General features: G+C 57.7%; 1 protein-coding gene across 19 annotated transcripts in view; it reads right to left on the bottom strand.

Annotated features, from left to right (window-relative positions):
- Positions 1 to 22,637, bottom strand: part of CACNA1G (calcium voltage-gated channel subunit alpha1 G) — a 63,106-nt gene that overhangs the window by 15,250 nt on the left and 25,219 nt on the right. For 3 of the 19 annotated variants that reach the window (XM_025995886.2, XM_025995899.2, XM_025995908.2), the window contains exons 10-26: positions 18,046 to 18,197; positions 17,077 to 17,262; positions 16,861 to 16,975; positions 16,623 to 16,778; positions 13,756 to 13,824; positions 12,153 to 12,237; positions 11,874 to 12,067; positions 10,583 to 11,014; positions 9,389 to 9,489; positions 9,076 to 9,199; positions 6,976 to 7,044; positions 6,654 to 6,838; positions 5,669 to 5,795; positions 3,982 to 4,107; positions 3,290 to 3,379; positions 2,519 to 2,711; positions 590 to 643 (exon numbers count right to left, since the gene is read on the bottom strand). In XM_025995886.2, the coding sequence (XP_025851671.2) occupies positions 590 to 643; positions 2,519 to 2,711; positions 3,290 to 3,379; positions 3,982 to 4,107; positions 5,669 to 5,795; positions 6,654 to 6,838; positions 6,976 to 7,044; positions 9,076 to 9,199; positions 9,389 to 9,489; positions 10,583 to 11,014; positions 11,874 to 12,067; positions 12,153 to 12,237; positions 13,756 to 13,824; positions 16,623 to 16,778; positions 16,861 to 16,975; positions 17,077 to 17,262; positions 18,046 to 18,197 (2,458 nt within the window). Of the gene's footprint in view, positions 1 to 589; positions 644 to 2,497; positions 2,712 to 3,289; positions 3,380 to 3,981; positions 4,108 to 5,668; positions 5,796 to 6,653; positions 6,839 to 6,975; positions 7,045 to 9,075; positions 9,200 to 9,388; positions 9,490 to 10,582; positions 11,015 to 11,873; positions 12,071 to 12,152; positions 12,238 to 13,755; positions 13,825 to 16,622; positions 16,779 to 16,860; positions 16,976 to 17,076; positions 17,263 to 18,045; positions 18,198 to 22,637 lie in introns of all 19 variants that reach the window. The other 16 variants (XM_025995889.2, XM_025995901.2, XM_025995910.2 and 13 more) reach the window with 9 other exon arrangements.

The raw sequence follows: 22,637 nt of genomic DNA, 5'->3' as shown, positions 1-22,637 counted from the left end.
CTCACCCCCAAATCTTTGGCTTTTTGTGGGGAGAAGCTTGTGGCTAACTCAGGCCTTCGATCCCCAGCCCTGCTGTTTGTAGCGATGACGTGGCCACCGCGATTACTTGACTATTAATGAACCTGTTCAATTATTCATTGTTACATTTTTAAAACAAATCCTTTTCCTCTCTGCTCCTCTCATCCCACTTGCTTGGATCAAAGTCTCCCCTTCAGACAAAAGGAGACGGGAGAGATTTGCAGCTCTAATAATTGAACGGTGTGACACGGAGGAGTGGGAACAGGCAGCAGGGGGATGGGCAGCTTGGCCCTTGGAAGCCCTGTGCGAGAAGGAAGGTCCTCCATGAGGTGCGGGAGGAAGGGGTTTGCAAGGCCCTCACCTCCCGTCTGGCGTAGCATAGGCCTAGAGGGTGACACAGAGCCTGGCGCCCCAGGGACCCTCACTCCCTCACCCCAAGAGGATGGAATCAATGAGCCAAGGAGGGGAGAGCAAAGAGGACATCCCAGCACGCATGAGGCGGGCCTGGGGGCAGGTAGGGCGTGACTGCCCCCGGGCCTCGCCCTGGAACCCATAACCCCAGACGCAGTACCTGGCGCCGCGCTGGATGAGCTGCCGGAAGCAATTACATCGTCCAGCATTAGATCTAAAAGAACGAAACACGACATTGGTCACTGGCCGGACCAGGTGGGCTGGGCAGGGCCCCCCTCTAAGCAGCTCGCTCCCCCTCGGCTCCAACCCTCACTCCGCCTTTGAGTGGGGTGCCCTGAGCATGGGTGGCTAGTCCTGAGTGTCCAGCCCCAAACTCAGGGCCCAGGGCACTTGAGGAAGATGAGTAATTGGGCCAGCTCATCAGGGTCACAGGGACAGGGAGATGGAGGCTTGGGGAGGGGCAGGCAGCCTGTCATCAGAACAGATGTCCACTCCTACCCGCGCCTGGGCCTGGGCAGCACCTGAGATAGCTCCAGACCCCAGAAGGGGAGCCAGCTGGTCAGGCAGGGCCACAAGTGCCTCCTGCCAAAAGAATTCCATCTGGAGAGGCCCCGGCCGAGAAGGCAGACTGTAAGAAGGGGTGGGGCGGATGGAGCAGGGGTGGGAGCGTGGCTGCTGGGGGTAGTGCGCCTGCTTAGCTTCAGACATCCACAGGGAGAGCCCAGATGGGGCCCCTACCCCAGAGTTGAGCAGAGGGCCTGGGGTGCAGGCGTTGAGGATGTGGGATATGGAGAACAGCACCCACCGTTACCCAGAGGCCAGTATCTCCTTGCCATCCGTCCTGAGGTCCTACCCCACATCCCCTGGCACAGGGAGCACAGGCTCTGTCCACCCCAACCCCTCTCCGGCCATCCCCCCCTCGCTCCAGGTGCCCCCCACAGGTAGCAGGAGATGGAGCAGGGGCAGAGCGGAAAGAAGGGCACCGCGGCCCCTAACCCATTTGTTGGTACTCACATTTCAACAAACCAAAGGGAAAACTCAGAGCACTGCACACATCTTATTGGCGTGAAGAAGACGGTTTGTGAAAGGGTAGAGAGAAGGGAACCCCGTAGACCAAACAGAGACAGACACACAAAGGCTCAGAGAAACCCACACAGGAAGTACTCAGCAAGACGTGGGCAGTAATTGAGAGTCTCAGAGAGTACTGAGTACCAGACAGACAGACAGGGATCCTGAAGACAGGGAGACAGGTGCAGACACACCTGGAGATACAAAACCTGTTCCTCCTCTTGCATCCTTCCTGGAATCTGTGTCTTTTCCCTTAGTCTTGGCCCACCCCTGGCATATGAGCATGAGGAAGTTAGGATGGGGCGGCCTCCCCCAACCAAGGCCATGAGATGTTGGAGATCCCAGGTGAGGGGGCTAAGGCCAGAGAGTCCTGAGCTTAGAGTTCCTATAACTTCATACCTTCCCTGAGAGATCTTCCCCCCCACACCCCACCGGCTTGGCAAAAAAAAAAAAAAAAAAGATAGCCAGGAAGCTAGGGACTTTTGCTGGAGATAGGGAGAGAGACTGGGTCTGGGGTTCTCTCATGCCACTTGTTGATTTGTAGACTCTGCTGAGGCCCTTGCTCAGCAGCTACGGACACTAGGCAGGCACAGGTTCAAGATCCTTGCTCCCCAATCCTGGGGGGGCAGGTGAGTCTGGCACCTGGGCCAGTTCCTGGGTCTCTGGACACCGCCAAGTGGCAAAGTAGCATGATTCTCATCCCATGAGCTCCTCTGAGAGGCCAGCTGGGAGAGGTCATGCATCAACTTCCACCTGGCATCATCCGAGGAGTATGATGCTGAGACCTGGGGAGCCCCGTGGGGTGGGGTCGCCCCCCTCGCCCACGGAGCTGAACTGGTCTGCTTCATGCGTGCTCTAAAGGCTGACATGCTTTTAGGGGAAGGAGGTGGGGAGGGGGGTGGGAGCATCTTCTCCCTGCCCCCAGCCCCAGCCCCTGGTCCCCTGCAGTCACAAGGCCAAGGTCAAGCACGACTCAGAGAGATGTGGAAAGACTACCGACCAGCCATCTGCTTCTCCTTACTCCTTCTCTTTTTTTCCAGTCTCCGCAGACGTTTCTCCTCTCGCCGCCGGGCTTCCTCCTCCTCCTGGTGCTGCCGACACTTGTGAAAGTTCTCCACCACCACACCCACAAACATGTTCAGGACAAAGAAGGCCACAATGAGCAGGAACGAGATGAAGTACAGCAGCATCCAGGGGTTGTGGTTCATGATGGGCTGGTGGGGACCAGGAAGGACAAGGGGAGGAGGCATCAGCCCGAAGAGGCAGAAGACCCAACTGTCTCAGGTGCTGCCCCACAGCCTGGTTCCCTCCGACATGGTCTGTAGACTTAGTCAGCTACAGGGCCCCAGCGGGTGATATAAATGAGGAATGTGGGTTTGGTGTTAGGCAGTAGGGAGGGGTAGCAACTGTGGCAAAATGGAGAGTAGGTATTGTCTCCCAAAGGGGCAGCTGCTTCCTTGTTCCAGTAACCCCTGCCCTGAAGGAATGCAAGCCCTATGTTCCCAGATCCTTTGACTAATCCTGAGCAGGCCCAGTTCTGGATTATCACATGCAATCCACCAATTTTTTTAAATGTTTGCCACTACTCAAAAAAGTGTAAACATGTGGCAATCCAATAAAACACACCGGGATTTGGCTCTCAGGCTACAAGTCAAAGCCTCTGCTATACGGGGTGATGCCTCTTTGATGGCATTTTGCAGCTAGCCCCACCCTCTCCCTGTCCAGTGCCTGTACCCTGTTATGCCTAGAGAGACCTAAGTCCAAAGGTGGATCGTGCCCACCCCGGCCCTACCTGTTGGTCCACACCCACGGCGTCCAGCCCGTCGTACATGATGTCTACCCAGCCGTCCTTGGAGGCCAGTACGAACAGGGACATCAAGGCCTTGGGAGAGGGGAGGAGGAGAAACCATCTGAAACCTAGGATGTGTGGCCAAAGCACCCACCACCTGTCCCCAAAGCACCTCCTGACAGCAGCTCAGGGGACCCTAGCCTTTCAGAGCTCAGGGCTGAGTCACACTCCAGGCCCTTACAAGAGCTCTCTGCCCCAGGGCTCTGTGGCTGGTGTGAAGCCAGAGGAGCCATAGAAGACGATCAAGCCCTCTGACCCTGGCCAAGCGGAGCAAGGAACACTCGAGCCCTGGAAATCCAGAGAGCAAAACCACTCTGGGTCTGGGAAACAAACTAGCAAAAGCAAGTGAACGATGTCATGTTCTACATTGCTCTGCGTTGGCAGATATGGAGGAAGAGAAGGTGCTGCCTCGACAAGATACATGTGCCCCGTCCCTCACTAAGCAGACACATACATCATCTCATTGTGCCCTGACACGACCCTCCACAGAAATGCCAGGATGGCCCATTCACTGTTGACGAAGCTGAGGCCCTGGCAAGTGAGCTGCCCTGCATGCATCATCATGCAGGGACTCGTGTCCTCTCCAGACTCTTGCTGCCGCCAGCCCCACCCCCACCTGGGAGCATGGAGCTCACCTGGCCGAGGTTGTCAAAATTGTACTTGTGCCGGACCCACCGGTAACTGGCCTCGGCGCAGTCAGACTTGTTGGTGATGTTCCTGGTGTCCTCGCCCTGGCACACGAAGAACTTCCCTTTGAAGAGCTAGACACACACGTGTGCAGAGATGGAGCAAGTGAGCTGCGGCCGCAGGGAGCCCTGAACTCGTCAGCCCCACCACTCCCACACAAGCCCTGGGGCCTAAGATCTCCAGGCACACCTCTGGGTGAGAACAGGGTGCGCCGTCCAGTCAGGGGAACGCTAACAGGTACCACCCCTGCAAATACTCCTTCCTCTGGGCTCCCGGGAGCAGGGACCCTAGGGAAGGAGGAAAGGTCAGCAGGGCAGGTGCTGGGGAAGGACAGAGGGAGGGGAATGGCCATTGATTTTCAACCAAGGGTAAGGCTACTGGTTCTCCAAGTGTGGTCCCTAGACCAGGAGCATTGGCATCATCTGGGAACATGCTAGAAATACAAATTCTCGGGCCCACGCTAGACCCACTGTATTAGACGCTCTGGGGAAGAGGCCAGGTGTCCTGGTTTAATGGTGGGGGCAGGCTAGGTATTATCAACTCCACTTTACAGGAGTAAATTCACTCACTAAGGTTGAATAACCAGTAGGTGGCAGAAAGGGGGCTTGAACTCAGGTATTTCTGACTAGAAAGCTCACCCTCATTCCAGAACAGACCGGGCTATGACCATAGATGGGGAAGGTGTGGGAGGATCAGGAGTACCAGGAGCCCTGGGTAAACCTCTGAGGATGGACCTAAGTCCATGGAAAAGCCCAGGACTGGGCTCCCAATGGTTCCCTCTGTTCATCCAAGCTGGCTAGACGTGAGAGAAGGGGAAGGGGCCCTGGGCATGCCAAGAGGCACCACACAGCTTTGGCAAAAGTACCCCAGCCTGGTCCCTGGGGCTAGAGAATTCTAGGAAACTGGGAACAGCCCTCTCCCCAGGGCAAAGAGGACACTCCAGGAAGCCAAGGGACGCGGGAGGGGCAGTAGCCACCCAGGAGTTCCCCTGTTGCCGCTGCCCAGACAGCCGGCTGTCTACTCTGAAGCTGAAACAGCTGGAGCCAGAGGGTTCTGGAAGGCTGGGCTGAAGGGGCTCCCCGGCTCCTGGGGGCGCCTGCTAAATCCTGCAGGCAGCTCCTGATCTTTTTTCTTCCCTGGGCCAGAGGCCCAGTTTCCTGAGCAGCCCCCACTTCCTGCCTCGTCTGGGGTCTGCACCCTCCTGCCTGCCAGCTCGCCGCCGCTAACCTGGCCCAGCTGTCTGGGCCTTGGATCCCCCGGCCTGGCCTGGGGCCCACTCAGCTCAGGCAGGGAAGGAGGGGAGGGGATTCCGGGGCAGCCTGGGCCAGGGCAGCGTCTGCACTCCAGAGTGCAGGGTGTGAGCAGGCGGGAACAGCAGTCTGCAGCTGCCGCAGGCCAGCAGCCTCTCAGAGGCCCTCGGCCCCTTTGGGGACCTCTTCTAGGCTCCTAGCTTTCTGCAAAACGCCCAAGAGGCAAAAGGGCCTGAGGCCTAGGGCCTCGAGGGAGGTGTCCCTGTTTATTCCTTTCTGGAATAAAAACTACAGCCGCAGCAGCTCAAGCCTCAGTAGCTAAGGGCCAAGAGGGAGGCCACTCCCCGGGTTTCCACCAACACGGGGCCCCCAGATCCCCACAAACCTGCACCCCCAGGATGCCAAATATGATGAAGAAGGCACAACAGATGACCACGATGTTGCCGATGGGCTTCAGTGAGGACATCAGCGTTTCCACTACCAGCTTCAGCCCCTGGGCTCGGCTAATGACCCTAGGGAGGGAGGGAGCAGAACAAGAGGGGGCACCTCAGCTCAGAAGCTCCCTTGTTCCTTGCCCTGCTGGCCCTGGCCCCCCATCTGGCTCTCTGGTCCCCACCCTGGACTCTGGCTTTCTGGGCTCCACGTGCAGAGCACTTCTTACACGGGATCACTGACTGACATGGGGATTGTGACCCCTAATCTTTCAAAACAGGATGCAGACACTCCCACCTCCCCCACCTTCCCCTCCCCTCCCAGATGTCAAACTATGACCTGATAGAGCTAGGGTGAGGACTCCACTCAAGGGAAGTAGAACCCTGGGATGCAATGTGTTGTGGGGACAGGGAGGTCAACTTGGAGGGGACATATAGGGTGCAGGCAAGGAGAGGAAGGAGGCAGGAGGTGACACCAGGCCCCCCAGCCAGGGAGGTGTCACTAGTCAGTATTGTCATCTGTGACATGAGTAGGGAGGGGCGAGGGGTGATTGAGGGAGGGTCCCCTGAGAGAGTAGATTCCCTGCTAGGAATGTTACCCGGTGGGTGGTCCCTAAGAGGTGTGCAAAGATGGGGAAAGGAGTCTGTTATCTCATCAGGGAGGACTGTCACCCCGAACAGTACCACTCAAGGGAGAGCTCCCACTGAAGAATATGGGGGCCCTGCCTGTGCCCTCTTATGTGGTGGCCTGCCCAAGGTCAGGGGCATGTGGCGGAGGGGATGTGCCCAAGGAGCGAAATTCTGGGGCCATGGTTTAAGCCAAGTGATGCCAGGGTTCCCTGTGGGGGTCACAGGCAGGACACAGGGGCTCGTGGGGCTTGCACTCCACTGTGGGCTTGTTGGGGGTGCCTCTGAGGATGACACTCAGCTGGGGCACACCTGAGTGGGCGCAGGGTCCGTAGCAGCCGCAGCACCCTCAACATGCCCAGGATCTTGGTGCCGCTGTCGGAGACCATGGACACCAGGATGTCGATGATGGAGATGAGCACCAGCAGCCCGTCGAGAACGTTCCAGCTGCTACGCAGGTACGCCTGCTCCCCGAAGCACCAGCCCAGCGCTACCACCTGGGGACGCCCGCTGCATCACTGTCACCGCCGCCTCCCTGCGGTACCCAGCCCTGTCTTCCAACAGGGGTCAATCTCTCCAGCCACCACCCTCCAGGAACCAGAGAGCCCCAAAGCAACACCGACCCCCCCATCACCTTCACGGTCATCTCTGCCAGAAAGACTGCGGTAAAGATGTAATTGGAGAGGGTCAGGAAGATGCGCTCCTGCAAGAGACGGCAGGCAGGTATCACCCACTAGGACCCCCTTTCATGGGCCAGGGCTGCTCTGCACACAGAAGCTAGAAACCACCTCCAACATTTGACTCAGCAAAATGACCCCCACCTTCCCCAAAAAGGCAGACAATCTCCTCTCCTCAGACCTCTTTCTTCCTCTCTTTCTCTCTCTCTCTCTCTCTCTCTCTCTCACACACACACACACACACACACACACACAAACACACAGCCAGTGCCCAGGCCCCCTGACTCACTTGCAGATCTGTGGACAGTCTCACCCTTGCTCCTGAACAGCACTGCCTCCCGCCCCCCGCATGGCCTGGAAGGAGAAACGTTCCCCCAACAGTGCTGTCATCTGAGTCCCATATCTCAGGCCCTCTCCTGATTCCCTTCTCGAAACTGGAGCAGGGTTTACCTTGATCCCTGATCCCCCTCATCCTACTCTCTGCCCTTCTGCCAACACTTGCTGTCCTGCTGTGTGGCCCAGAAATGCAGCCACAGGGCACACGACGAGCCTGAGTCCAGGCTCTGCATCCCCTGGCACCATAGTTATGGGTTGGGGCGGGGCAGGAAAGGAGGTGACCCAGTCCCCTGATGTCTGTAGACTGGGCCCATCCCTCGGTGGCCAAGAGAGCAGGTGGAGAGGTCTGGAGAGGTAACAGACAGAGTGTGTCAGAGAGAGAAACAGAGGAAGGGAGAGAGAGAAGCAGGCACATGGGTGGCTCAGTGGTTTAGCGCCTGCCTTTGGCCCAGGGTGTGATCTGGGAGGCCCGGGATCGAGTCCCATGTCGGGCTCCCTGCATGGAGCCTGCTTCTCCCTCTGCCTGTGTCTCTGCCTCTCTCTCTCTCTCTCTGTGTGTGTCTCTCATGAATAAATAAATTTTTAAAAAATCTTTTTAAAAAAAGTGAGGAACTGAGGGAAAGACTGGGGAAAAGATATGGTGACAGTGGTGGGGCCCTGAGGCAAGGCCTCAGGCAGATGGCAGACACAGGGTGGGGAGGCAATGTGACCAGCCACCCTTCCTCTACCCCACACAAGCCCTGGAGGTGGGGATCCCTTCACCCACCTATTCCCAGGCTGGCCTTCCATTCAAAAGAGTCACTCCATCCCCTCACCCTGGCCTGGCTGGAGCCCACTCTACTGAAGAATAGAAATCTAGGAGCACTGAAACCTGAACAGCAGTGTGGGGGCAGCAAGGAGGGGTAGGGGGCCATTCCAGGCAAGTGAGGCAAGATGCTATGTGGGGCAAACATTGCCTGGGGTAGGAACTATGGTACCCGGCTTGGGAGAGACAGCTGCCAAAACCAGTTGGGTCCATTTCAAAGAGGTTGGACCCTGGGGAGCATGTCCAGATACTCAGGCCTCTGGCTCTTCCTCTCCTTCTAAGACAGACTAACAGGTTCACAACCAAGCAGAAGAGACCAATGTCCCCACTCACGCCCCTAAAAACCTACTTGTCTGTGACCCAGCAGAACCAAGAGAAGCAAAGGGCAGCTCCCTCTCCCCCACTCTACATTGTCCGTGGTGTAGACTGGGCAGGGCATCTCCTCCATCAGCGCAGAGGTCATGGGCAAAACCCAGACCCTTTGCAGGGAGCAGGGGAAGCAATACCACTTAGCCCAGCTGGGGCCACTCTTGCTATTCGTATCACCCCAACACTCACGAAAACACACCTGGGCCCCACAGGTCTTAGGCTCCTAAGAATGTGCTGTCTGCAAATAGCTGGGATGCAACAGGGCTCACTTTTTACCCAGGTAAGGAGCAGGGCCCACTCCCCCAGCTGGGCTTTGCTGGGCTGCTATATCACAGAAGGGAAATGGAGGCAGAGGCTGGGGAGGGTCACAGGAGGCAGCTCAGGGTGCCAGGTGCCAGGGAGGCCTAAAGGAAGTTCCTGGTTCCCTCCCTCCATGTCTCTCTGGGCCTCCTCGCCTGGCTTGCTGGCCCTATGAGTGCTAACCCAGGAGGGGGCTGGCACTGAGCAGGCACTCAACAGCCACCGAGTTTAGTCTTTGGTGACTCACAGCACTGTGGGGGTCGATCTTGGGACGCTCCATGGCGATGGTGATGCAGTTGAGGAAGATGATGACAAGGACCACATGGTCAAACATCTTGTGGGTGATGATTCGGTGACATAAGAGGCGGAACCTGCTCGAAGACAAGCAAAGGCTGGGCAGGAGGCAAGCAGGGCCATAGTGAGAGTCCCGGCCCCGTAGCCCCTACCCCTCCTGGGCCCTTGCCGCCTGGGGCCCCTCTCTCACATGCCCCTACGCCAGGGGACACTTGTAGCATCCCCGGGATGGTGTCATGGAGGCGAGGTCAGGGACCCCTTCTCACCTGGACTGAGGAGGGAAGATGTACGCGGACCAGGAATCACGCTCGCGGCAGCAGGCAGGCAGCCGGGCTCGGATCCACACTCTTATCCGCTCCCCTCTGCTCTGTAGAAACATCACAGGACTGGTGTGCAGGGCCAGGTCCCTCAGTTCCCTGAACCTGCCTGCCCCTCGTCAGCAGCTCCATGGTCCTCACAGCCTGTCCAGCCCCTTCCACTTGGCTCAGCCCTCTGCCAGGCTTCTCTTTATTCCTGAGACCCTCATCTCCCCCTATCCTCCCTCCTGCCCCAAGTATCCCTCACTTTGTTCATCTCCTCCCTCTTCCCCTGCACCCCATCTTCCATGCTCTCAGCTTTTTTTTTGTTTTTTTTTAGATTTTATTTATTTGAGAGAGAGTGCACAGTGAGAGAGAAAGAGAGAGCAGAGAGAGGGGGGAGAAGCAAGCTCTCTGCTGGGCAGGGAGCCTGATGTGGGGACTTGATACCAGAACCCAAGGATCATGACCTGAGCCAAAGGCAAGATGCTTAACTGGCTGAGCCACCCAGGCGCCCCAGGCTCTCTGCTCTTACCTCTCTGTCTCCTGCCCAGTCCCTCCCACCCTCCTGACTGAGCTTGGAAACCATATCAATTATCAAACATTGTCCCCATCACAGTTCCAAGACACCCAGAACCGGGGGACCCTGGCCCTTTCTCCTCACATGCTAACCCCAGGGACCTAGGTCCCTGTGACCAACCGCCAGGGCTAAAGGGGGTGGTGTGCGGAGCCCGGGGGAGGGGTGACTGGGTAATGGCGGGTGTGATCAAGGCTTGTAATGAGGTCAAGATGACAGAGGGGGACAGGGGAGGGGATCAGTTTGGAGAGATGAGTGATGGGTATTTCTGAGTCATAGGGGGAGGCCCATGAAAGATTCATACACATCTGCCCGAAACCATCCATATCCACTAAGGACCGCAGAACCGCAGCCCTGCCGCCCCACGGATGACGAGGATCTGGGGCTCAGGGGACGGGCATCAGGAGGAAAGGCCATTTGGAGCTCAGCTACAGGGCTGGCACCCCCTTGAGATCCCTGGGGCATGATGGCAACTCCCTGAACCCCACAGAACTGGGAAGGGGTTGTCCAGCCCGGTGCCAGGTCAGGCACAGCTCGGCTCGCTCAGGGTCAGGGGTGAGAGGTCACTGTGCCCGCAGGGGCCTCACCAGGTTGCCCTCGTCATCGCCATCATCCCCATCCAGTGGGGGGTCGTCGGGCCGCAGGGCCCGGGCCAGGCGCCCTGAGGCCGACTTGCCGTTGCAGTCCTGGTGCTCAGAGGCTGAGCTTCGGCCACTGGCCGTGCGGTGCAGTCCGGGCACTTGCAGCGTGTCCGGCAGGTCGAAGGAGCTCTTGGCCTCCCGCTCCAGGGAGCCTCCACGGCGCCGGTCGCTGCCCGCTGGGCTGGCTCGCTCCTCTTCAGAGCTCTCCTCCTCATCCTGGCTCTCCTGACCCTCGCCAGACAACAGGGACCGCCGCTCCCCACTCGGGCTCCTCCGCTTCAGGCTGGGGGCTCGGCCCAGGCTGTTCCGGCTGGAGCGCCTGCTGGTCCAGCTGCTTGCTGCACTCCAGGGGCTGTGCGGAGTGCTGCGGGCGCTCGGCTGGGGGGCAAGCCAAGAAGAGGGTGGTCGCAACTGAGACCGCACAGTCCTGCACCCCCTCACATGCACCCTGTCTCCTGTGAGGCTCCCCAGCATCACATCAGGTATGAAAGTGTGAGCAGGAGCCCTGGACCAGACACCTGGGTTCAGATCACTTACTCCAACCAGCTGTATGACCCTGGGCAAGTTACTAAACCTCTCTGTGCCTCAGTTCCTTGTCTGTATAAGAGACATGACACTAGTACCTATTCCTCATTTAGTTGACTAGCTGTATAAGATGATGGCAGGAGCATGGGCCCTGATGTTGGCTCCTGGATTAAACTGCTGGCTCTGTCACCTGCTCACTGAAGAGCCTCCCACAAATCAGTTTGGCAATCTAAGACTCAGGACCCCATCTCTAAAATGGGGATAAGGATGATACCCACCTTATGCCCATCACAGGGGATGCCTACCTTATCCCCATCACAGGGCTGTGATGAGGATTCAATGCATTAGAACATTTCTGAGCAGTGTTTCTAGAATAGTGCCTCGTACAGTATCACTAACTGCATGGGGTTTGCTATTATTAAGATGAAGTATTAAGAAGATAAGGGCCCCCTCCCTTCCAATATGCAACGCAGAGGCTGAGTTTCACACAAGGCCACTGAGTTTAGAAACCTTGGAGTAGGATTAGAACACGGCTTCTGCCCCCAAGCCCAGGGCTCTCCACCTGGCTGTGCTACTAGCCCTGCTGACTGCCCAGGGGCTTGTCCAGGCTATGGCTCAGCGGCTGTCTCCTTGGGCTTGTCCACTTCCATCCTCTCTTCCCTCCTGACATCTGTACATCTCCCACTGTCCGGCACCCACATGCACCCCATACCGGTGACTTCATCTCATGGGCCGCCCCTGGCTCAGCAGACCCGCTGCTGCTGGTGCGGCGGGAGGCGGGGCCCAGCACCTCGGCCAGGCCAGTGCTGGAACTCTTGGGGAGCGACATGGGTGTGGCCGCCGTGTGGATGATAAGAGGTGGCAGCAGGTTCCTCCGCAGCTCTGGGTGCTCTCCCAGGGACACCACTGCTGGGGGGAGAGAGGGAGAGACCCCGAGTCTACTAGAGGCTGGGCCAGGGACAGGAGCCGCACCCCCAGGATAGATACTCACAGGCCAAGCGCTTCTTCCTGTCCCCATTGCCCTCCAGGCTGGGTGAGAAGAAATCTGGCTCCGATTCAGACTTGGTGGCATCTCCCTAGGGTGGGGGAGCAAAGGCCATCAGGGACCCCACCGCACAGGGGTTAGTGGGATGGATGGAGGTTTCCCTGTCTCCACACGCACACACCACATAGAGGCTATGGGAACCAGCAACTACGGCACGAGGCATGCACTGGCGCAGGCCAGACCACCCAGGCGTGGGGCCCAGAGCCCTCCCAGGGCCCCCAACACCTCTGACTCCCACCAGCCACACCTCAGAGAAGGCCACAGCTAACCCCAGAGCCCACGTCACAACCAGCCTGGCTGGGACTGGCTCCAGGAAGGGCTGAGGGGAGAAGGGAGAGTGAGCTGGGCAGGTGGGTGGCATAGGTCAGAGGGAGCTGGGGACCTAAGTGAAATGGTCACTATAGCCTGAATCCCAAAGGCCACTTGTACCCTCCGCTTTCCTTCCATGGCTGCCCTCCCCCGAGCCTCAGACCTGAGGGCCCCAGAAGGTGATTGAAAGACCCCAGACAGAGCAGCTCAGCCCAAGGAGGACATTTCAGGCCCTTTGCTTCTTCCTCTCGTCTTCCCCAAGACCCCGCCCCTTCCCCTGTCCCCATTTGTACCTCTGTCCCTGTCTCAGGGGTACTTTTTCCTTCTTAGCAGGTCAGTAGGTTCCTCAGTAATTACACACTTCTCCTTAAGAAGTTATTAAGAAATACTTGATTGCTACTTTTGATAAGGACATAAATATTGCGTAATTGGCATCTCAGGGGATCATTTTCATTAACTCAGTTTACATCCCTAACGAGGCCTTTAATTATCTCGCAGGATCTCCAGGGGGCTGCTCGGGATGCACAGCACCGTGGGGTCCCGCAGGAATCCTGGCTTCGGCCCGAAATTCCAGTGCCAGTGTAGGGAACGGCAGAGCACAGGCTCTGGCTTGGGAGCCAGAGGAGGAACGTGCCCCTACCCCCTGCCCCGGATACCTGCTGGACCTCCCAGGTGGTCAAGGGGCCAGAGACTTGGAAGTGGACTAAAAATCTGGTACATTCTGGCAAGAGGCATCTCCACCCTCACATCCTCCAAAGACTTGTCCTGAGCTGAGGCAGCTTGTGGGGTCTCCAATAGGGGCTCAGGGCAAGGGGGAGGGGAGAGAGATGGTGGAGCACGGTCTGCGGCCACGGAACCTGAGTCCACTGAAGCCTGATGACTCGGACTCCTCAGGGACCTCAGTGTAGACACGCACACGCGGTGTCCCACATACGTGCACACAGAGGATTCTAAGTCCCTTCCTTCTCCCGCCCCTCCACCGGTCCAGCGGGGGACAGTAACTGTGCCCTTTGCAGGCTGATGGGCCCAGAGGTGAGGAGGCTCTTCCTCTCAATGTCCTGGGTGGGGGGTGGGGAAGGGACTTAAAATCGAAGCAAACCTCACAACACCAATGACCACCACAGCTACCACAGTTGCACAGCAGCTGAGCGTGAACACGAGCACAGAGACGCAGAGGCAGGGTGGAGGGGACACAGGGCACGGAGAGGGGAGGCATGCCGACTCATGATTGCGTACCTACCCCCTGGGAGTCGACAGGCAGCTGAATACAGCTTAACTGTCCACTCGCATCTTCCCGTTTGCTGATTTCCTACAGGGAGACGGGGAGGCAGGGGACGGGCGCTGGTCACAGGCGCTCGGGCTTTCAGACATCAGCAGTGTCGAAAGAGGATGAAGAAAAGGATAGTGCAAACCGGGCAGGGGTGGGAGAGGGACGAGACACTGGGGGGAGGGGCACAGGAGAAAGGGAACATAACGGCCTTCCAGAATTCAACCACAGGCCCTCAGGCCAGAATGAATCTGAAGGGTGGAGGGCAGAGGCCATGAAGATGGGCAAAAGGGCAGGGGAGGAGACTGAACCCCCCAATAATCCTAGAACACAGCTACCATTCACTGCAGGAGTGCCAGCCCTCCTGAAACTGCTTTATTAGTACCGGCTCGCCTCTCGCAAGCTGGGAAGGAAGCACCGGTGCCATCTGAGAAGAGGTACCTGAGGTTTGGAGAAGCTAAGAGCACTGCCCCAAGGCATGCAGAGAGTAGGGGTCCATCTGGGCCTTGCACCTGAGTCTTCAGCTCACCTTTCACCTTCCAGCACTGGCAGGGGGCTTGAGGGGAGTGGATAGGGAAGGTGGGAAGGAGGACAGGATGGAGCCAAAAGCTGGGAGGAGGCTGAAGGCCGGGAGCTGGAACAGGCCTCCCCAGGCCCACCCACTCGGCCTGGTCCCTCCAAAACAGACCAGGGCCAGCTGCTCCGACTGGGATGGGATATGACAAGTAACACTGGGATGACAGCTATGATGTTGTTTAATATCAATTAATGGCCTCACACAGGGCTTGCCGCCTGTTCATTTAATTAAGTGTGTGGATGATAAATATACAGGGATTCAGGGCACTGCTCCCCGCAAGTCAGGAAACCAATAGCTGAACCAGTCAGTCCCCTGGGCCTCCTCCCTCTTACCTCTTGGCAGGGTGGCAAGGCCAGGCAGGGGCTACCCTTGAGCCCTCCTGCTAGTGATGCCCAACAAAATGGGGGCCACCACTTCCTCTCCTGAGGTGGCTTGCCTCGTTGGTAAAAAAGCCAGACATCACGAGAGTTAAAAAGCAGCCTCTCCTGCCAGATTGTGGAGCTCCCCCAAAGCTACATGTGCAACCCCCTGAAACTTGTACAAGAGAGGGCAGGTGCTTCTGGAAGAGTCCAGGTCACTGGCATTGAGTGACTGGCCCTCCCCCACCACCCAGGTGTTGGCTTTCACACGTAGGACAGAGGGTAGCTGGTGAGGGCACTCCAGGGCCATGCCACTGCCTCCCCGCCCTGGACCAGGATTGATCTGGAAATCTGTTCTCCATCCCACCCCAGACCTGAAGCACCAAGTGCTGAGTGGGACCCTCCTCTACAGACACCTGTGTTCTGCCAGTGGAGGAGGCTGTGGCCCCGGGCCCTAACTGCCCCCATCAGGCTGGGGCAGCCACAGGCCCCCAGCAGGGCCAGAGTGACCTGCCTTCCTTCCCAGCAGCAGACTTCACTGCTGCCTAGCAACCAGGCCGGCTGGCAGCACTGGATTTAACAAAGTGTTTGTGGAAAGGGGCGGCGGCGGGAAGGGGGCTGTCTGTTCCCGAATGGCCAGCCAGGGCCAGCCAAGGGGAGAGGGATAGGCTGGGGTCTCTTCCATTTCCTTCCTTGGAATTTCAAAGGAATTTCTTTGAGGACATCTGAACCGTCAGGAACGACGACGGTTTGGAAGGGGCTGCAGGAACCCCATCCCCACTCAGCTCCTCTTCCCACAAGCTGAGAGTGGTGGGTATCCACGGAGACTCTGGCTCTTATGAAAGAATGATGGTATCGTTTAACTTTTCAGGCCCCAGAGGACCCCCAAATAAGTGCCTCATCCCCTGTGCACCAGAGGGCCAGCCATCCCCAAAGGCAGGGCCCGCCTCCCCCATTGCTGCCTTCACTGCCACCCTGCGGGAGGAAACCCCATCACGGATCACTACAGACTGCGCGGCTGACAGCAGGGGAAGGCCGGTATGGGACAGATGCACTCGCACCCCACCAGCCCAGCTGGCCTACGGGGAACAGCCCTCCCTCGCAAGGCTGGGAAAGAGTTGGAAAATAGATTTTTGTTTTTCCACCGTGTGCTGAGTATTTATAGACCAGGCCGCAGCGGGAGTTTCCATCCGGGTCACCCAGAGAGAACTGGACCAAGAGCTTCTCTACGCCCAACCTGGAGCATTTCTAGGTTGGGTCAACCTGCCTGTGAAAGATGCCTGGAGGCTGGGCCGGTCTGGAGCTCGGCGGGGCGAGGGGCCGAGCCGAGAGAGAGGAACGGGGCACCACTCATCAGGCAGAAGCTGAGCCCAGGCACAGCAGGGGCAGGATCAATGCGAATCAATATTAATTGATGATGCTGCCTGTGACGAAGGTGATGGAGCCTGGGCTGGAAATAGGACGCTCATCTCTGCCATGCCTGCAGCTAATTGGGCTCATTTCTCACCCTGGGCAGCTTAGCCCTGCCCAGGCCCTGGTGGCATCCTCATCAGCTCAGCTGGAGCTCAGATGATTTGCACACATGCTTCCCCCACCCCTCGGCTCAGATGGGTCCCCTCCCGATGTCCCCGAGAGCACCTGTGTCCGGGATCCAGCTGCATCTTGTACCAACCTCTCCAGCTCCCTGGGGAAGGGTCTAGCCAACTTTGATGCCGAAACCCACTCGGCAGTTAATCTTGGCCCCAGGGAACCCCCACAACCTCCCTGTCTCCCCAGTGCTGAGGGGCTGCCTGAGACCTGGAGCCTTCTGCCCTAGACGGCCCCACCTCCACCACCAGCCTGACAGGCATTTTTTTCAAGACCTCCCAGCCCACCACAGCTGAATGCTGAGGGCAGGGGGTTACCTCCGCCTGGAAGCCCTCCACCAGAATGGCGACAAGCAGATTAAAGAGCACGTAGTTGCCAAAGGTCATGAGGGCAATGAAATAAAGAGCGGCCCAGGATGACGTGGAGGCCATTCCATTGTAGAGCACCTTGTTCCAGTCCTCCTGGGTCAGGATCTGCGGGCAGAGGCCGGGAGTCAGGGCTTTTACCCGGGCACCTCCCCCACCCCCATACACCCCTGCCTGGTTACCCTGGCACCTGAAAGACGGTGACGATGGCCCAGAGCAAGGAGTCAAAATTCTTCCGGTCCGGCAGCGTGTCCCCGTCCCGCTCAGATGCAAATTTGCAGCCAAAGAGATGCATGCCCAGGATGCTGAAGACACAAGGAACCACAAGATGGGGATCAGGGCAGCAGCACCCCTTTGCCCCTCAGGCCCTCCTCCCAACCGGCACGGATGCCGCACCTGCCCTCACCTGAAGATGAAGATGAAGAGCATGAGTAGCATGCAGAAGGTGGCCACGTTGTCCATGGTCTTCATGAGCACCACGAGCTGCCGCTGCAGTGCCGGCAGGAAGCGCACCAGCTTCAGCACCCGCATCAGGCGGAAGGTCCGCAGCACCGACAGGCCACCCCCCTGCTGGCCCACGATCTCCCACACGCTGCAAGGAGGGCAGGGAGCCTGAGCCCCTGCGTGCTCACCCTCCCCCATCCCTGCCTTTGAGAGGGACTGGCTGCCCCTGGGGGCCCGGAAGAGCCAGCACAGCATGAGGAAGTAGGGCACAGGTGGGTCCCTGGGCCTCCAGACAGGAGCCCCTGAGATGGATGTAGGTGACAGCTCCAGCCCTCTCCACCCTCCAAGGTCTGAAATCACATCCTGGCAGCGGAGAGCCCGCTCCCAAATCCTGGCCAGTGCAACGGCATCCAGTTATGGAATATCTGCTTTGTTCTCTTCTAATGAAATCTAAAGCCAATTCCAGAAAGCAATAAAGCAGCTCTCCTGGCCCCAGGCCTAGGGGCACGGAGCACTTTCCTAGGGTCTTGGAAACCCTAAAGTAAGTTGCGGGTGTCTGAGATGGTTTCCAAGCACTTTGCAAGCAGGGACAGCTGCCAGGCCTCACACCTCCTGCAACTCCTCTGCAAAGTCTGATCCCCAATCCTCACTCACCCCAGGCCTGCACGGGGTCAAGGGCAAGAAGTAAAGAGAGGACAGAGGACACTGCACAGGGGTCCGGCCAATGGAGATGCAAGGCCAAGTTCAGCCTGAGCGAGGTAGAGCTGAGAGAGGCTGGAGTGGATCACCCTCCACTGAGGGAGTGGCAGGGCCTGTGGGTCAAGGGGCCCTCTACTGCAGAGGAATAGGCTGTGTGGCTTTGCTCCCAAGCTCCCCTCCACCCTACCAACGGGCGTTCTTCAGATGAGAGGCGGTGGAGGGGCAGCTATACCTGATGACAACAATGACGCCATCGAAGATATTGTAGGGGTTCTTGATGTAGCCAAAGGGACCGTACACCAGCAGCTTCAGCAGCATCTCCAGGGCAAAGAGGCTGGTGAAGACGATGTTGCTAATTTCTAGGGCGTTGGTCAGCTCCTCGGGCTGGAGGGCAGGATGGAGTAAGAAGCAGCCAAGGCTCATCCCTGAGCCCCTCGGCCCGTCCTCCCTAGCAGGGGGCCACGGGGAAAGGAGCAGCAAGAGTAGCAAGCTGGGGCTGGGCAGGCAGTGGGGGCCCACGGTGGTGCAGGAAGCTCAGGCTCCTGGGGAGGATCCTCCCCCAGACAGTCCATGAGGTAAGGCACTTAGGGGCAGCCACCACCCAAAATCCCAGCTCTGGGTCTCAAATCCCAGGGCCACAGGCTGGTGGGAAGCCCGTGCTGTAGGTCCTGCCCACCTCCTGCTAGGACCTCCGAGACCCATCCTGTCCTGTGCTGCCATGTCAGCTCGGCAGGCCATGGCCAGCAGCACAACGATGCTGGCTGATGTCAGAGGGTGATCGCTAAGGCCCCACAATGCGTACCCAGACACCCAGCCACACGCAAAGTCACACGTGCTCTACAATTACTCTGTGGACTTGGCAGCCTTCTCCTGGACAACTGTTGGCTATGCTGCTTCCTTCCAGACACATGCATACACTGCACACCCCCTCACACTGCACACACAAACACGTGCACGCAGACACATGCACATACATGCACGCACGCGCATGCCCACATGCCGATGGGCAGAAGGGAGACTCCAAGAAGGGTTGTCATAGGCAAGGAGGTACCTGGAGCTGCTACCTGAGACTAGGACGCCTGGGTTAATTTCCAGCCTATCCTGTCAACTCACTGTGTGGCCTTCAGCAAAATTCTCAACCTCTCTGGCCAAACATAAAACACTGGAGATAATTATTTCCATGCTTCTACCCAGGGTCTGGGACTGGGAGCAGGGGCACATCCTAGAGAGGTCATCAGAAATGACAAACTTCTGCTGTTCCAGCTCACTCGTCACCTCTCTCCCTCCCTTCTGTCAGGATTAAGCATCTACTGTATGCCTAGCAATGCATCAGACATTAAAGGAGCTGCAAAAACATGCCCACCATGCTTCCTGCCTCCCGGGAGCCCAGAGTCTCGCTGGAAACAGGTCGTACACAAAATAGCTGAATAACCACAAGAGGCCTTAGATACTTAGGTGCCAAAATAAATTATCCGGACGGTAAATCCAAGAGTCTAGGGAAGAATCGGTGAGAGAGGAACACACTGGGAAAGCCTTAGGAGGCAGCCCTTGAAACAAACTCTGAAGGATAAATGGAGTCTCCCCAGGGAGAGGGGCACAGAAGGCATCACAGGGGGGAGCACAGGAATGAGCCATGTCTGGGGGCCAAGAGAGGGGCAGGGCTGGGCTGAGGGCTGGAGATGCAGGGTGAGACATGATTGGCTCAATGGAGCCCACTCCCCACCTAGTGGGATGTCCTGATCACCCAAGAGCCCAAGTTTCAAAAGCAGTTCAAGAAGTTTGAGTGAAAACATACAGCCAGATGAAGCCCTAAGTCCATCAGACACCCTCCCCTGTTTATCCAGCTGCCTCATTTGGCTGGCTGCCCAGGGAGATCACCCAAGCATGGAGCTGGGCCTGGGCACCACCAAATGTGTCCTAATGGCCTGACTTTGTATAGCCAGCCTAGGTAGGAGGTGGGGAGACCTAGAAGGAAGGGCCTCCTGACTGGCAGGTGAGGAGTGTTTGGATGTGAACAGCTACTCGGAAAGTGAGAAGCGCTCAGCCTGTACACATGCATTCTTTCCAAAGACAGGCCTGGGGGGCAGAACCAGGCTCAGCCAGTATGGCCAAGAGTCAGCTATGGGGGCCAGGGTGGCAAGGAGCCCATGGGTCCAGCACAACTCGAACAAGTCCTTGCTCACAAGACTACAAGTGGAGGCAAGAGGGGGGCCCTGCCACCTGACCTAGTGAATGAGGTCACCGAGAGACAGGACCTTAGATCCCTCCAGGATTGGTGCAGTAAATGTGGTAGGGAAGAGGCCACTGTCAGGACAGATAAATCTCAGGGCGCAGAGCCCTCGCAACAAAGTGGATCCCCAACTCTGTGCTCCCAAGTCCAGTCTGCCAGGGAGCCATGGTCAGCAAGACTGCCTCCCTGTTGCTCTGCCACCTGCCCAGCTGTCCATCCTTGGATTGGATAAAGGTGAAAAGCACAGACCACACAAGTGCAATGCTTTGTGAGTTACAAGGCTCTCCCTGGGTCTTACCTCATGTCATCCATAGAATAGCCCTGGCACCCTTGTTTTACAGAGGGGCAGAAAGGTCAAGAGATGGTGAGCACCTGGTTCAAAGTCACAGGGCAGGGACAACCCAAGAGTGGGACCCAATCCTATCTCGTTCTGACCCTGATAACACTAGGTGGTCAGGCTTCAAACCCACCCCAGGTGCCAGCAAGGGGCCCGTGCATCCATACACACGGATGGACTGAATTCATAATTTTCCTTCCAAAATATATAAAATTATATCTCACATGAACTTAGATGTATGAATAAAAAACAAGTTGATCTGAAAACACAGCTGAGGTGCCCTTACAATGGGTGAATTTTATGGCATATAAACGATGCCTTAAAAGAAGCTGCCAAACATAAAAAATTAATAAAAAAGTAGCTGAAAGCACAATAGTTTTTGGTATCTTGTATTGACTCCATCAGTGAAACTTAAAAGCACAACTAGCATTTGGCACGAGAGGGGATTCTCAGCAGTTCCAGATGTCATCCATGGGGGTCTCAACAGTCTGCCCGATGGCTCATGGCTCCTGGATGCCTGCACACCGGCCCACATTGTCCATGCGGTTGAGGAGGATGGCAGCAAAGGCTGGAGCTCCTGCCTCACCCCTCCAGGCAGCTTTGGGACTGGAGCAGCAGGGCGAAAGAACCGGGCACTGTCCCTCAGCCCGTCCTCCATTTCTTGCACCCTCTTGCTGCACACACTTAAGGGCGATGCCTATTTCCTCCTGGGGCCCCAGTATCCCTTCATGATCCATGGGAAAAGGCACTCGTCCCCAAGATGGGTCTGCCCAAGTTACTAAATTGGAGGCTGGGAATGTTCTGCAAACGCAGGACGAGGACACAGAGACACAATCTTAGCAACACGGTTGCCCCAGGGACTAGAGCCATGATCACAGCCACTGCAGCAGCAAAGCGGAGGGGAGGGAGCCAATTTCTGCTCCTGCCTTCCCCAGCATGGCACTGGCTGATCCCTCCCTCCCAGGATTTCATTTCCTCCCGGCCTCCGAGGCAGCCAGGGAAACTGAGGCTCCAAGAGGTGTGGTGCCCCGAAGCTGGCTTAGGAAGGTGCAGAGCAAGGGCTGCCTGCACTTTCCCTTGCATCTTCCGAGCTGCACACCCCTCCCCTGCAGGGAGAGAAGCCACGCAGCTGCACAAAGGCCTGTCAGCTGGGCACCAGCCTGCTCCCCAACTCTTTCCTGCTGCCAGCAAGTCCCTTCTCAGGTCTAGACCTATCCTCCCTTCTGTTCACAGACATCAAGGCCCCTTGGAGTCTTCAGGAAGTTGAGGCCAGGCAGCCTGAGCTTCTCCCACCCGGGGGACCCAGGCTCTTCTCTGGGAAAATGCTAACTGTAAATGCCCCATCTCCCAACACTTTACCTCCCCTCAGCCTGTCACACTGGAGCAACTGTAGCCTTCCATGAGCTGCTCCAGACCTCTCAGCACCAGGACTCCCCTGAAACCCAAAGCACCTCTATTGACCAACTCCTAATGGGTTCCCTGTGCACAGAACACTGGCGATCAAAGCGTGGGGGTGAAACCAGAGTGTGGGAGGCCTGTCAACTCTGAGACTCTCTACCTGTACGACCTTGGACAGGTCCCTTAACCTTGCTGTTCCCCAGTGGCCTCTTCTGTTAAACAGGGTAGCATCACCTCATGACCAGCTGCTCTGCAGAACACAGGAGTTAAAGACTGTGCGGACACCCAGCCCAGAGCCACGCTCAGGCAGCCCTGTGGGCGCTGACAGTGGAAGCAGGCCTCACACGTGGCAGGATAGAATGCCTGGAAGGCTGCACTAGGCACCACGCTGGGGGCAAACAGTGGGAGCACCCCAGGAGCTCAGAGCCAGCTGGGGCCAGTGTCAGTGAGGCAGAGGTGGCAGGTGGAGAACCCCGTGGAGGGCATCCCCGGCTGAGGGCAGCACGAGCAAAGGTGCAGAGGAAGGAATGCACGGGGACCAAGAATCAAGCAGTTCTCCCAGGTCAGAGGGTGGGAGGGGCCCTTGGCGGATGTGGCTGCAAGGTCGGCAGGGCCTGGGCAGGATGGCCTTGACTCTGCTCCACCACCCGGCTGGACTTGCCTCTGCCCACGACGCTGCCACTGGGGCTTCTAGGGGGAGGGAAGAGATGTGCAGAGCGGTGTATTAAGAAGATTAATCTGGCTGCAGTAGTGGCAGCATGCTGATGGCTTGGAGAGACGGAGAGATGGAGACCAATTAGGGGGATACTGCAGTGGTCCAGGCGGGAGGCCTGGGAGCTGGCTCCGGCACATGGGGAAG

This window comes from Vulpes vulpes, chromosome 2 (genome assembly GCF_048418805.1).
Source record: "Vulpes vulpes isolate BD-2025 chromosome 2, VulVul3, whole genome shotgun sequence".
Lineage (NCBI taxonomy): Eukaryota > Metazoa > Chordata > Mammalia > Carnivora > Canidae > Vulpes > Vulpes vulpes.
Note: the sequence above shows the minus strand (reverse complement) of the source record. Positions and strands in the feature narration are given on the sequence as shown.